Source organism: Pezoporus wallicus, unplaced genomic scaffold (assembly GCF_028554395.1).
Source record: "Pezoporus wallicus isolate ANWC-B61680 ecotype Strahan unplaced genomic scaffold, APGP_CSIRO_Pwel_v1 contig_2910, whole genome shotgun sequence".
NCBI classification, from domain to species: Eukaryota; Metazoa; Chordata; class Aves; order Psittaciformes; family Psittacidae; genus Pezoporus; species Pezoporus wallicus.
Genome location: NW_026642858.1, coordinates 1 through 15,936, shown reverse-complemented (window position 1 = coordinate 15,936; position 15,936 = coordinate 1). Strand labels below are relative to the sequence as shown.

Here is a 15,936-nt window from a genome sequence, read left to right as displayed (position 1 = left end):
CAGTCTAAGGAGCGTAATTCAGGGACGCAAGGCACTTGCTGGAAAGGCCTGAGATGAAACCTGTGGGTTTAGAGGATGGTCCTCTGCCCATTCAACAATAAGGGTATGCCACACTTCCTCTGTAAGACAATTCCAAAGGCACTATGATTTAAAATGTGGCATCTTCTTGCACACATGAAGATTATTCCTTTGGAAAGCACCACCCTCTCATTTATATGCTATACTGGAAGACTGCAATACTCTAAGTTAGATATTTTTACAGTTGTAAAGACACGTTTTGGGAATGACATAGGCAATGCAAGATATAGTTCTTTAGGCTGAAAAGCTAATCGGAGTCTTCATCATCGAGGTATTCCTCCGCATTACTTAATGTTCGGACTGTACCTGGAAAGAAACAAAGCTCTCTCAATACAGGATAAAATCATAAAAAGCTTCACATTTGCAATGCTTGCAAACCAGCATCTGAGAAAGCTGATTCCTGTATCATTTAGAGATGTTAGGGCTACACAGATGGGGCTGTAGCTCTGGATCTCAAAAGCAGGGCTAAGCCAATAATCACATCTACTACATGTGAGATACACGTGAGATACATGTGACCTTCAAGAGCCATATTCTGGCTCCTTGGAACCGGAGCTGGAACTCTTACATTCTATTTTCTGTATATGTTACCACTACATCACAAAGGAAAAGACTGGTGAGTTGGTGGAAGAACCCCTATGGTTTTATTCTGACTGCTTAGCTGGCCGCCATTCTCTATTTAAAATAAAACACATTTCACCTGTTCTTTCCCCTGCTTTTTTTTTCCTCACAAACATTTTTTCCTGAATAAATATTTCTTATATCTACTTATGAGCTTTTGAAGGACAGTAAGGAGAAAACAGGAGTATTAATGTATATTCACCAGACATGTGGCACTGCCTGCAGAACCACATCAACCTTTGGGACTGTACAATGATAAACAGTATGGGCTTTTTGTGACAGATAATTATTTGCCTACAGATTTTTAAATGTATGGGAACAGGAATATGGGTTATATATAACATGTATTATATTATACTACTGAGAGCCAGGAACAACAAGATCCTACTCAGTCACAGCTTTGCAATAACATATTACAATAAAGTATTAAAAATATCATCTGCACACATAACAAGACTGACATAATTCACAGAAGTGATAATCATGTTATCCTAGGCTTCTGGAAGAGGAAAAAGAAGTAAATTTAAAACCGACCTGCTCAACTGTTTTGATAAAAGAAGCTTAAGAGAAAAATTTTTTTGTTTGTTTGTTTTTGAATGGGAGAAGCAGCAAAGGAAGAAAGGAAAGAGAAGAAAGAAACTGTAGAGTGCTGTGCTAAAGGGCCATTCTTCAAGAAAGGACAAATCCCATTCTTCTGTGTAACAACTGTTCCCCCATTCAGGAGCACAATTCTTTTTGCATTCTATGACAGGATTTTAACAACTTTTATTTCTTAGAATATACTTCTGCAATCATGACACTTGAATGTGTGTGTATACAAACAAACCACAAAACTTGAAATTTAAATGGAGACAAAGTAAACTTCCTTGGGTAAAACAAAATGTTTCACAGAATGACTATGATTGAAGCCCTAACTAAATAGGAACAGATTTGAAACTGGACACAGAAGACTACTGATATAGGAACTAAATCTCTGGAAAACAGCAATTGTTTCACTCACAGATATTGGAAATACTGAAATACAGAATGAACACATACAGAAGAATGAATAACTGAGAAAATACAAAACACAAGAAAAGGATACAGACCAGTGGTGTCACAGAGATTATAAAACGCCAAATTAAGACAGAAAAGCAAACAAGGAAGATAATACTAAAACTGCAGTTAGACTGAGAACATAAGCTCTTACCGAGGCATACAAGAAAAGGTAGCATGTGAGAGTACCAGAGACTGGTAACAGATGAAGTTCCAGTTGGATATAAGGAAGAAGTTCTTTACTGTGAGAGTGGTGAACAGGTTGCCCAAAGAAATTGTAAATGCTTCATCCCTGGCAATGTTCAAGCCAGGCTGGACAGAGTCTTGAGCAAGATGGCCTAGTGTGCAGCATCCCTGCACATGGCAGGGGGCTGAAACTGTATGATTTTAAGGTCCCTTCGAACCCTAACCACTCTATGAAATAAATAAGAATGATAAATCAGTCAGCCATGAAACAAAATTAGTTTAGAGGGAGAGAAGCAAACACACCAGAAGCTACCTAGCAGCAAAAAATTAAACATTAATACAATTATTCTGGACATGAGAGTAGAGAATACTCCTGTAGCAGGTGCCTACAGTTGACAAAGATGAAAAGTGCTTCAAAAGAATATTAACTAATATTAGAAAAAGAATATGAAAACAGAAGAAACTCTGCTCTTTGTTATCACTGCTTTCTCCAGAGTCAAAACTGATAGAAATTTGTCAGGGTTTCCTGGGAAATCCACTATTACCTCTGTCAAAAAAGCTGCATAGCAATTTTGTTGCAACTGCTCTTCTTGGCCTTCTAAAGTTGTGGTCATCTATTCTATCATTTAATTCCCACTCCTAGCCACCCATAGGTTAGCATCCCATCTGCTCTCCCTAGCCCAGTGACAATACAGTTGCTAGACTGCATATCCCAGTTACATAAGCTGTAACTCTGCCTGTGTTTTTTGAAAAAGTATCAGTAAGGAAATGAAAGAGGAGCATCCGTTGGTCTTCGTTTGGCTTAGTTTGGAGAAATGGACAGGCATAAGGGGGAACATACCACATTGTTTTAGTCTCATACCTTGTCCCTTGTGGTATGCTGATTTTAAGGTAGTTTCCATCCTTACTTGCTTTCTGTTTCTCCACTCTGAAGAGTCTGTGCTCCATTTCCTCCCCTTCTATTATGGCTTCCACATCTTTGGAGCTCTTTTGCCTCTTGCTGACACAAGATGGCATTTTGTATGGAGTCAGCCACACTGAACGTGATAAACCACAGGTCTCTATCATAGCTCCACTGAACTGGCACTCTCAAGAGAACCCTTTCAAACACAACTTTCAGCCCATGTTGCTCTCAAATGGATTTTATGGCTATCAGCATACTGATACTTGGTCAAAATACTAAGTGTCTCCTAAAAAGGAAAAGAATGTATCAGAATAACAAAACAAAAAATACCTGCACTCTGTTTCTTCTTAAGAAGGGAAGCACAAGTTGCATTGGTTGCCATGTCTAATGCCAGTTTCTTCTCATTGTTCTTCAGATCTGTTCTTGCCCCTTTAGAATAGAAAGTTTTCATAATGAATAACTGTCCCAGATATTTTTTGGGCAATGGCATTACAATATGTGTTTCAATAGCATGGGTTGAACGGTAATGGACATGGGAATCTCATCTGTGTACTGCTCTGAAGTAAAATAAATACTATGGATGCTCTTCCATAAGCTACAGTTGGCTAGGGAACTCACTGGCTGCCTTCCCTTTCCAGAAGGCAGATGTCATTGCTGTTCTGGGGTTAAGTGCCTAACTTTATCTGCAAAGCAGGATGAGATTTATCTTGAGCAGGTGAGATGTCTATTCTCCAAACAGCTGCCACAATCTTCTGCAAGGCTTACAAAGTCAGGCAGGTAAGCTGGCTAGGGACCATAGCTGGGTTACAGAAAACACTTAAAGAAAGACGGATTAATAAACATTCAGCAGTCTAGTCTGCCACACAGATTGTTGAAACCTTGGTGAAGATCTTTACCCTTTGCCAGCAGCATCTCTACAATATCTGCATAACCTTTCCATGCAGCAGCATGCAAAGCTGTGTCTCCCAATTTGTTCTGTGGAGTTAGAGGGAAAAGCGACAGGATTAAAATACAGAAAAAAAAACTTTCAGCTTGTACCAAGCATGACTAACATCACACTTCTACTGCAAGGGTCAGCTGGTTTAACCTACCTGTTGATTTAACTCTAGGTTTGCCTGGGTAAACAGAACATCCACTATATCTGCATAAAACAGGGTGGGAGGGGTGAACAAAAAAATTTAGCAGAAATAAAACAGACTTTTTTGCATTCACAGTCTAAATTCTGATTAAGATTCAAAGAAAGAGTGAAAACAGCTAATGAAAATCTGTAGCAGTCAGACTGCATTAAGCAAGCTTTAACCTTTCTTAAAATAAAAGATAGAATGACATTTAAAAAATCTTGGCTTTATTATTTAGTACTGCACTTTTAGCAAACAGGCGAAAAGGCAAATCAAGAAAACCAGGGAACAATTATTTCAAAATAATTCTCCAATACCTTTGTGGCCTCCATGGCATGCCCAGTACAGAGCTGTGTTTCCAGCTTTGTCTAAGCCATTGACCCCAACTCGATTATCCAAACACTCTCTCAACCAGCTTAAGTTGCCTGAAAGACAAATTCAGTTTTGATGATTTTGTTTTCCTCTTTGAAAAGTTAAGAGAACCATTAAAGACACCCAGTTATTTGTGAAGGGTGTCAGTCCTTCTGTGAACTTGTGAGGAAAAAAGTGATTAGCAGCAACACTTATAATTCATAAAACAACCAGTCCAAGTCACATCAAACCTTTTCTTCTTCTCAAAGAAGACTATTAGGTCCCTACATAGTTAAATAGATGGTACTAAACTCTTTCAATGTGTATAAATCACAAAGTGGCAATTCTACCAGGCTGTGAATGAGTTCAGCTTCTAAAAACTGCAAAACTTACGAGATAACTTGTTCAAAATACCACACAACCAAACAGACAGGATAAATTAATTTTAAATATATGTCGTGGTTTAAACCAAACCAGACAACTTGTTCACTCACTTCCCCCCCTTCTTGCCCTCCCCCTACTCCTGGAGGGACGGAGACGAGAGTCGAAAAGAATGCAACTCCCACGGGTTGAGATAAGCACAGTTTAGTAACTAAGGTATAACACAAATCACTACTGCTACCACCAGTGATAACAATGATAAAGGAAATAACAAGGGAAGAGAATACACCACCTCACCACCAGCCAACCGATAACTCGCACCCCCAGCCCGACCAAGCACCGACCCATACCTCCTCCAACCCCGGAGTCTACCAGCTCTTCTGGCTAACTCTCAGTTACATCCTGGGCATGACGTGCTGTGGTATGGAATACCTCTTTGGCTAGCTTGGGTCAGGTGTCCTGTCTCTGCTTCCTCCTGGCTTCCCCTCCTCCCTGGCAGAGCATGAGGCTCACAAAGTCCTTGGCCAAACCAAAACATCATTGTTATCAGCTCTGCTCCCGAGCCAAAAGTCCAAACACTGCACTGCACCAGCTACCAAGGAGGAGAAAACTGACTGCTACTGCTGAACCCAGGAAAATATATTATTATTTTGGCAGAAACAAACAAATCATCCTATAGCATTACGCAAATCACGCTTACCACGTTTGGCAGCTTCATGCAGTGGGTTATCAATAGACTCTGCTTGCTCTGCCACTGAAATGAAAAAAAGAGAAATTCTAACTACTTCTGAAGCTGAATAGATATTGGGCACCTGCATGGAATAAAACTTTGATTTATTCCAGAAGATGTCTCCTATTGAAGAAGGGACAACATGAAGCAACCACAATTACTAAGGTATTACCAGTTTGCAATCCGTCATGTAAAACTGCTACCCTGCCTACATTTCCTAGGAGGACTTGGAAGAATTGTGCTGTGTTGTCTGTTTGCATGGCTTTTCAAAGTGGTTTTAGTTGAATCTGACAAAGCATTTCTGTTCAGTTCAAACAGGTATGGAATATTTAATGTGTTGCAATGCCCAAGAAAATAATGTTTTCTGGGGCTGAATATAATCATTAAAAAGTAAAAATGGCAAGCAGTCCCATTTCTGAAGGTGGGGAGAGGACAGATCAAAAAAGGTCTACAGAACTGCTCACAATCTGATTTAGCTTCCTGTCCATATGCAGTCAGGTCCATATCCATTACTTAACAATCCAGTATTGATCATCTACCTCTGTAAGAGGCCACCTGACACTGTATAGGGCTTCCTGACCTCAAAGCTATTAAAGGGTTGCCACTGTCCTCCTTAGGTCTACTTAAAACAAACACAATGTAAAGACTGAAGGAATATAGCCAAGATACTGCTAATAATAAGATCTTAAAAAATTTCAATGCATTGATTTAGAATACCAAGAATAGAAGCCTCAGTTTCGTGCGCTGTCTATAAAACTATCCTTTAGATCCAAGTGTTCTTCCCTTCAAAAATGAGAGCATCTGTTGCTGTTACCTGCACAAGCAGAAACGTGAATACTTGACAAACTCAAGCTTTCTGTGGGCAATAAAAATATAAGACAGCTTGTCCAGGGCTGATGTACCATGGGGACCTATATTGCAGATGTATTCTGAAATACCCTGGTAGAGGACTCTTAAATTCCAATACTGTGATCAATTTTTGAAAATCGGTATATCAGTCATTTTTATTTAGTGATTTCCTTTGATTGTGAATGACCTTGCCAAATGGAAATATTCTAGACATTACCATAGTTGCTTGGAATTAGTCCAGTTTTCCCTTTGCAAGTTCCTTTCCACCAGTTTGTATCACTCTGCAGAGAATAAGGAAAATATTTTAGAAGGGATATGCTGCATATCAGAAGTACTCAGTCTTATGGGACATCTGAGACTCACCATGTCTGAGATGTAGATAATATCTCCTTCTTCAAAGTACAGTTCATCTGGCTTAAAAAGAAAAAAAGTAAACAAAAATATGAATGTGTGTACTTAGGTAAAACAAATACCTCGATAAAGCAGAGTACATTCAGCTCTCCCTTCGAAAGAACAAAAACTCAAGTTCTCCAGCAATTAGACAGTCCTGATAGTCTTTCATATTGTAGTTTGAATTGCCTACAGCTCACTTTTCAGATCTGTGACCTTCCTGATAACTAAAGAAAAAGACTGTGGTCTTTCCAACAGAGCATTGTGCAAGAAAAGCAGTGAAATACATCTTGTGTTTGTTAACTTCATACCCTTTCTAGCTGGCCTCAGTTCACAAAATCTTTTAGTTCTCAAATTATCTTTGTTGCCTTTGGAAGAAAAGCAAAAAACCATGTATATTGCTGATCTTACATTACAGATAACTTATAATAGAAAAGAAAGTATGCTGCTTTTAAAAAGAGCTGTACTTAAAAAAGGAGAGTGATGATTAATCACCCAGGTTTATTCACATTTAGAAGGATATCCAGCAAAAAGGTTTTTTCATTGAAAGCATAATACAGCAAGTCTAATAAACCATATCGAATAAAACCCTAGCAGAACTGAAAAATATGTTGTTACAGACAAGATTAAAATTATGCTTCTCAAAACAGTTAAATCTAGATACACTTACCGTTCTGGGCTCAAATGTATACAGGGCCCTGAACACTTTAACCTGCCCTAAAAAAGAAACAAAATCAGTATCAGTATCATACCTTCTAAACATAGCATACAGATACAGCCCTCAAATCCAAGTAAATTCCTTGAAGCTGCTGGCTGAACAAATTTGTGTAATGCCTCTGAAAATTATAATCACAATGAAAAGACTCACCCCAGCAGCACAGGTTCTAAAAGAAATGGGCCAACTGACCAGCTAAAGATAAGCTGCTTCTTGTCAAGGAACAAGGACTTCACACTCACCATGCAGGTCAATTGAAGTGTTACCATCAATTTCTGAGGCAAAGTGTAGTTTCAGTCATATTCACACACACACACTCATATATGTTGCACAGATTTCTATCAACAATTTCAGATTTGTCAAGTGATACAGAATTAATAATAAAGAAATATAACTGACCAATGTCTGCAACATATTCTCACACTTACTTGTAACCGTTACAGATTAGGAACATAATGCAGTAGCACAGAAATCACTGCATTTAAGAAAAATTACAAATGTCAATGTCAAGGCATAACTACTAAGAAAAACATTTCTGTAGCCTTGTGTCTCACGCTTTTTGGAGGCTAAGTGTATGTAAGACTATAACCATAAAATTAATCCATGTAAATATTTTAGATTGGCAAATGGAATCATGCACTCTCTATGTGTGTATGATTTTGCTTAGGATTTGTAACTATCCCATCCTCTTGCCAGATCTTATTTTTTAATAACACCATAAAATTTCAGTTTGGTCTTACTAGTCTCTCTCACAGCAGCTATTTCCTAGACATAAAAGGTCCAACGCTTCTCAGACTCTGCCTCAAAAACTAAACACCTGTACTGTGGCAACAGCCAAAGAAAGGATGAAACTTCTGATCTGTTTGTTATCCGTATAGAAATGATGAACCAAGGACATACCTCTTAGATCTAAGAGCTTCACAATGAAATGTGTGAACTGAAGCTGGGAAGAAGTAAAAACAAACAAACAAGGGAAAGACAGATGACAAAACAGGACAGGTGATGCAAGAGCACTATCCCTTCTCCTTGGCTTTCTTACATGGGAGACAGATAAACACAAGACAGAACTGCACACTGACAACTCTGGCGACTTTAACCATCACCCACCGATTTTCAAGGTTTAATGTAAGTAAAAGGAGGAAATGGATAGCAAGAGGGAAGAGTAAGATACATTAAAAGGGGAAATGAGAAGATGGCAGATGACAGGGAAAAGCAACAAATACAGATTTGTGCATGTCATAGTGTTTCCTGTAATAATGTACTGCATCTGTGTCAACAGGTTTTCTAAAGCTATCACACCCTAAGGGAAGGAAAAAAAGAATGGAAACACTGACACTGATGAAAGTATTGCTGACATGTTGTTTAAACAAAAGGCAATTCGGGGGGGGGGGGGGGGGGGGGGGTTGGTGGTGGTTGTTTTTTTTTTTTAATTCTCCACAACTGAAACAGAGAGTTACTTCCTGAAATGTCAAGCTGTGGTGTCACACACAGCACAACTCATTCTAAAATATTTTCCTGTCATGAAATGCAAAGTACAGATTTTAATCTACAGAACTGCAGGCCTGATTAACTGTAATTTTACAGCACTTTACATGGGAGTAAAACAGTACCCACTACTGGAACCAATCTTTTAAATATTTCTTCATAAACAGACATTAAATTAAACCTGGTTATGTTACTGCATTGAAGAGCTAAGAACAACAAGACCTTGGCATTGAAGTTATTTGTGCCAAATTTTAATAAAATAAAAAAAAATAAACAGCCGAGAAAATTTAAAATAACAAAATGTAAGCATGCAAATGGTACATTAAACTTGAGTCCCAGGCCTGAAAACGCTGTTAAATTGTATTTTACTAGGCATATGAGTACCTGTAATCACTTGAAGTACTTTTATCTACCAATGCCCATCCCTCAGCATGCAGACAGACTTAGAGCTTGTATTGGCAGGTGTCCTTTGGAATAAGCAAAAAGTCAGACATCACCTGGTGACTTCCTGTGCTCACCTTTACCACTTTGCTACGAACCACATTGTAGGATTCATGTAGGACAGAGAAATAATACATTAGCATTTGAACTTACCAAAGTTGCGTAACTGCACTCCCCCCAAGTACTTCTAAAGGAAAAATTAAGTAGAACACAAAAGATACAAGCACCTTTTTAAGACTTCAAGGCACCAGGCAAACATTAAATGACCTAATTCTCAGCATTAGTAAAGAGGGGATTATTCCTTTTAAAAACACAGCAAATAGGGAACAGTGTCCCACATTAAAACTTTTCCTAAGCACAAGGACAAATTTAAGTGTTTTTTCTTTTCAATCCCATACTTTAGCCACAACGTTGTATTTTCCCTTCTCAGGGAATCTGCATTAAAAATCTGCAAAACAACTGACAAATAAAAAAGCTAACTTGTAACATATACTAACCAGATACAAATATTCTTAGCATACAAACTCCGCCCCCCAGAATTTGAGCAAACCCTCCCTCAGCAACACAATGAAGTAAAGGAGTCAAACCAATGATTCTCTGTAACCAGCAACAAAAACCAAATGTTTTATCAGGCTGGGCTGACCTCATACCCTTCGAATTATTTTGGATAACTTCTGCTACACACTTCTTCTGCTTTTGTGAGGAAAGGAAACTGGCAACTCAGATTTCTGATATGACCTCTCAGCTAAGTGCATAAAATTAAAGAAACTGAGCTGATAAACAATAACAACAATTTAAATATGCAACTTCTGAATGGAAACAAGATCATTGCTGTGCTCATAATACAAAGTAATAAAATTACCATTTTCTGAAAATACTAGAAGCTTTAGAAGGGGGTAGGGGAGAATTAAAATAGATCTATCTCTGCACAGCATTACATTTGAGTGAAGGTGAACTCCCAGCACCAAACAGCAGGGAAGATAATTTCATTACCCATCAATTTCTATCACTTCCTCAACCAAAAAAATAAACAGTACTTGGTACAAGAACCATTTATTTTAGTTAAGAAAGTAAGCATGTCAGTAAGCCAATATTACAGGTGCTATCAAAGCTTGGACCCAGGGGACCAACAGGAGTCTTGGTTAGTATTTCATATCCTGCTTCACCTGCAGACAAAATGAAATCTCATTGATGCAAACAGGGTTCTACAAATCAGATATTGATCATGATCCAGCATCTTCCATAGCTGTATTTAGAGTAAGCAGGTCTAGACTACTATGAAAATCAGAAAATTAACTTACAAAAACAGACTGGCTGGGTATCACTAAGCACTATCAGTACCTGTAATACAGAGACAGGGATAACTTCTATGCTCTAGAAAAATCGGAACTGGCCATGGTCACCCACTGATAAATTGGGAAACCTCAAGTCTGTCAACTCGTATAAAGGTCCAAGCTAATTTGGTGCTGTCACCAGCTATCTTCCTCCTTGCTCCTGTAAGACTGCACAGAACCAGTAGGGAATCTGTTGCTCTCTCTAGCACCAACTTGATTGAAAACAACTAATTTGAATGAGTGCATGTAACAGGTAGACCAAAAAGTTAAAATATTTAAGATTTAGAAAATGGGGTAGAAAAAGGACAGTTAAGATTTCCAGGGCCTTTGCTGCTTCTAGAGGCTTCTCCCAGAACCTATGTAACTGGGAGTATGAATTTTTATACAGGTTCAGATGAATTTCTCTGAAGGAAGTGAGAGGCATCTTCGGCCTGACCTCACAGAAAGTGTGGTGGCAAAAGGCCAGCATGTTGGTTTTCTCAATGCTGGCCTAAGAACCTGCAAAAGAAGTATACAACCTGGCAGTGTATACCAACAATTTGAAGATACAATCTTTTTGTCAAGTCACAGTATCAGAGGTAAGCTGCAGATCAGAATAACTTGTGATATGCTGGCAGTTTGCTTTAGCATCATGTTATGATCTGCACATCTGTTAGGAGACATGCAATTTTATTAGAATGACATTATGGTTAGACTGATTTTTTTTTTTTCCTGAGGAATTAGAAAATAAGGTGCTTCACATCCAAACTTTCAAGCAGAAATAAAACTAGTGGAAATATGTTTTACAGGGACGCAGCTTGTAGCTTTGCTTTTTGTAAAGACAGACATCAATCAGCATTTAAGGATTGCCCCAACTCCCAACTCTCCAGAGAAAAAAGTGGAGTTCCCACTATTTAGAGAACCATCAACTTCTAAGCAGTGCTTCTTAGAAAGGGGAAGTGAACAGTGAACACAGGGCATACAAATTAGAGGGAAGGAAGGGGGGGATGGTGTATTAAACAAACAAAAAAAGGTAGGAATCTGTTTAGAGACATGTCGAAAAGAATGCAAAGGGGAGACTGGTGCCAGTGTAGACGATAAACTGGGGTAGCGCAGGAACAATTATGACTGCATCATTCAGTATCTGGAGTGGAAGAAGCAAATAGCATTTGTTTACAGAAAATCAGAACGAAGGTCAACAGACTTACTTAAAGGGAGTAACCCTTTATACTACCTATGTTTCCTCCTGCCTCCCTTCCTCTCAAAAAACTGATTACCTCAAAGACTGGTCTTTCGCCATAAAATGTAAATGTTGTGTGGACTCTAGGCCATGATCAACAAACCTCACTCTATCTAGATGATACAAAATTAAGTAAGGTTTCTTTAAAACATTAATATACCACTTTCATCTCCCCCAGAGTGGTTGCTGCCCACTGTGTAAAACTAATGAAAAATGTAACATGAGACAGAGCGCTGTTCAAGGAGGCGAATAGCAGAAGCCAATATAGCTTGCCAAGTTCAACGTAAGTAACTTTTGTAAACAGGATTAGCATCTAACACATAATGTTTAAGTCAATGAACTCTGCAGAGAAAGAACAATGCAGTCTGAGACATCAAGAGAATTCTTGAAAGACAGAGGGGTAACCCTCCCGTTGCCTAACGCTGACAGAGAAGAAAGTCTTTGCTATTTTCGACTCCCACTCTTTTGTATGTTCAGTAGCAAGTCTAGATAGAAAATACAGCCAGAAAACAGTAATAATGCAAAGGCCTAGTAGAAAAGCAAAGCTACGCACTTTTTTTTTTAAACAAGAGTCTCAAAAAAAATAAAAATACCAGAAATCAAAAGCTTTTTAAAGTCTCGAAAAGTAATCATGATCCATTAATCAAGGGCTAACCACAGACCCCAAAATACTAGCTCACATCTTGACAAACATGTCAGATGGCTGTCTAAAACATATTGATGTCAAAACCACTCTCTGTAACTGAAATCCTAATATGCTGTGCATGCCACAGGATTAAGAGGAGCCTTCTGTCAGATCAAATGCTCTCATGTACTGATGAAAACCACACTTAATGCTATAGCCAGTTAAGTTTTCCTCTCTCCGCATCTCCTTCCCCTGCCCCCATTTCTAAAGCATTGTCCAGCCATTGAACACTGATGTTCAAGACCCCTGTGATGTACAGTGAACATCCGCTGCTATACAGAGGATGATTATTTATTTTACTTAACATTATCACTTCCCTGACATGTTATATCTCCTTCCATCTCTACCTGGCCTACACTTTTCCCCACCCACAAACACAAAGGAAAGAACTATAGCAACCTCTTCTTGAACTGTAAAAATTCAGCAGCAAGACAAGCAGGTTTGCTGTTCCCTGACTCAAGTTATAGCCCAGTTTATAGACTGGATAACTGATAAAAGTCAGTGAAGACTAATTAACACAGCTTGACCAAATGCACAATGCCATTCCACCCATTGCAGTCTAAAAGCCACCAAGAGACAGCATTACACTGTGGTAGCAACTATTTCACCACAAGCAGTCCCTGTATTTTTCTTTAATCAGGACAGTTTAATGTCTATAACCCTGAAAGATTCAATGACAGTACCACACACGTCACTGACATTATAGACAGAATAAAGCCAGACATGTAACTACAGAAACATTCCACAGTATGCTAGGAGACAGTCTGCTCTTGAAAACGTTTTTGGGTGGGAAAAAAAAAAAGAAAAAAAGCAACAGTTTGCAAAACTTTTTCAAAAATTAGGGGTTTGAGAAAATTAATCTTACTGCTCTGAAAGCCATTACCAAGAGTTTTATTTTCTCCCTCTGCCTTCTTCAGCTATTTATTTCCATCCACTTCCTTTTGCTGTGTCAAGCACTCATGCAGTAAACCAGCTCAGCAAGTTCATTACGACACAAAAATAACGTAACATAAGCAGGCAGAGCACTGATCCAACTTGCTATGTCACTAAATGGAATGAAAAGGGAATGGCAGGGTATGAAGGGGAACCAGCTTGCCATATCACTAAATGGAATGGAAAGGGAATAGCAGCGTATGAAGCGGGTAGGGAACTTTTGATGGCAGCCTGCATTTTATCAGATCAAGCCTACCACAAAACAGCACTTCAGCAACCTAGTATTAGACATAACACATCTACTGTTAGCGTAACAGCTCCTGCAGGTTAGGTAGGGCTAAAGCCTTTAACTCTGTAAGAATCCTACATTAAAACTGACTCATCTTTTTGCAAATCAGAAAACTTGAGTTACCAACTTCACTGGGAAAATCTATCCTTTTTACATATTTGGCTGTTAAGCGCAACATCACACTCCTTCAGAAACCCACAGATTTCCTCAGTACCAGCTTTCAGTGACAGTCCGCAACAGCAATGCCTCCTTTACTTTCTAATTTCATGTAAGCTCTTTTCAGAAAGCGCTTAGCAAACTGCAGGACAGACAAAATTCTTCCATGGACGAAATTCTACATTCAGAAAGCTCTGAAAGACTTTTCTTCTGCATATTGTTCAAGGCTGATGGTCAAAACTGGGTTTGCACTTACTTGGCTTCAAATTAAAAACTTGTTTTATTAGTTGTCTAGTTAAAATACTCGATCATATTATGTATTTGTTTCTAAAACCCACCAGTATTTCAAATATTGCTCTAAGTGCCAAAATATTGAAATTCAGATGTATTTAGGGATCAATAATCATAGTTTGGAAAACACCAACTAACTTTTCACTAAATTTACCTGGAAAGGGTGGAGGAGAAAAAAAAAAAATTATATATCAGTGATTCAATGTACCAGAAAGGACAAGCACAGTAACGCCAAACGTCAAAGGACACACTGAGCGTTTGGCTGCAGGGAATACTAGAGTGGGAAGCAGTCGGATGCCGTGTTAGAAGAACACAGGTATCATGCGACTATGTGATAAAACCGCTTTTATGTGTCAACATATTGCTAACCCACGCAATCGCTGGGCAAACGCCGGAGTATTTCCACGCCTGTTTCTTAACAGGTTAGAGGGTTATGCACCCCAGCCTACGCCAGCTTCCCCTCGGCAGCTCAGTGCCCGAGCACGGAGTGCCAGGCCGCGCCCAGACGGGGCAGGCCGGGGCGAGGCACGGGTGGCCTGTCTCCAGACGCCCGCTCTGGCTGGGGCTCACTCTCGAAACTTCTTCCGAGCCAGAGTAGGAGCGGGACACCACCCAGACCCGGGGCCGGGGCAGCTCCATGACCCCTTCCAGGCGGGGCCGCTGGAGGCAGGGCGGCGGAAGCGGCTGCCTGTCCTACCGATGCAGCGCAAGCGTGGCGTGGCGGGAAACGAGAGGGGCAGGAGGGCAGCCCCGCTCCCCACTCCCTGCTCTAACAGCTCAGACCCGACCCCCAGACCGTACACGTGTCAGCGGGATGATCCGCACCGGCTGCGCGCGGCCCGTGAGCCCGAAGGCGGACAGACGGCGGCTCAGGCCGCCGGGGCCCTTCTTTACCTGGCTTGGCAGGTTTAGGTGGCGGCTTAGACATGCCTGGAGACGGCCGGAGTGCAGATGAGGCTGCGGCAGAGGTCTGCCTGAGAGTAGAGTAACCCTCTCTCGGCTGCCGAACCAAAGCGCGGAGGCACGGCGGAATGAAGGGCGAGGGTGCCGGAACGAGGGAGGCGGAGGCTGCAGGCAGCGCTCCCCAGTGGCGGCAGCGGACGTTTCGCTGGCCCCAGGCACGGACCCAGCCAATCCTATCGCACGACGAGGCCCCGCCCCCCGAAGCGGCAGGAGGCGGCAGCCAATGGGGCGGGGCAGCGGAGGGGCGCGTGAAGCTGTGGGGATCGCTCCCGGGGGTCGGTAGGCGGCGGCGGCGAGGCCCCAGGAGAGCGGGCGAGTATCCTGCAGGGTGGCGGGGGGGTTATGACGTCAGTGAGCCGTGACGCGGCCGCGGTGGGTTGTGAGCCACGCCGTGCGCGGCGTGTGGCAGCGGCCTCGTGCCGCGGGCAGCTCCGTGAAGGGGCACAGGAGAAGGCACCTGGGCCGGGAGGTTCCTTCAGTGCTGTCCCGGTGTCTGTGAGCAGCGGTTAAAGTTACGTTTAGCACAGAGGCGCTGAGGTGTTGGGAGCTGTGGGCCCTCCAAACTCGTGTCCTGGCGGTAGGGGTCGGTGTCCGGGATACTTCCACCGGGCGGTGGCGGGGCCTGGAAGGAAGCATACCTCGACTGTCACCGCGTGCTGCAGCTACATCGCGCTGTTGAAAAAAGTTAGGGTGGAAGCGGTTCCTTGTTGGGGTTAGCATGGGTTTATGTCCTGTTTAAAGATACTAAACCGAGACCAGGTAGTTTAGGAGTTCAGTGTTAC

The 15,936-nt window shown here is 41.1% G+C and overlaps 1 protein-coding gene across 1 annotated transcript; it reads right to left on the bottom strand.

Moving 5' to 3' along the window:
• Positions 1-242: 242 nt before the first annotated feature.
• On the bottom strand, positions 243-15,194 carry OSTF1 (osteoclast stimulating factor 1). Its single transcript, XM_057432913.1, has 10 exons — positions 15,086-15,194; positions 7,314-7,360; positions 6,617-6,667; positions 6,471-6,534; positions 5,375-5,428; positions 4,260-4,367; positions 3,916-3,965; positions 3,721-3,799; positions 3,155-3,253; positions 243-384 (listed from the first exon to the last, which is right to left on the bottom strand). Exons 1-10 carry the CDS (start codon positions 15,117-15,119, stop codon positions 326-328), a joined length of 645 nt encoding a protein of 214 aa, XP_057288896.1. The 5' UTR covers positions 15,120-15,194; the 3' UTR covers positions 243-325.
• Positions 15,195-15,936: the final 742 nt, after the last annotated feature.

Excerpts from the sequence above, each read along its gene's own strand:
- OSTF1 (XM_057432913.1), bottom strand. The coding sequence starts at position 15,119 with ATGTCTAAGCCGCCACCTAAACCTGCCAAGCCAG. Across the intron at positions 4,368-5,374 it reads GCATGAAGCTGCCAAACGTG|GCAACTTAAGCTGGTTGAGA; the intron begins GTAAGCGTGATT and ends TTTGTCTTTCAG. Across the intron at positions 3,254-3,720 it reads AGAGATGCTGCTGGCAAAGG|GGGCAAGAACAGATCTGAAG; the intron begins GTAAAGATCTTC and ends TCTATTCTAAAG.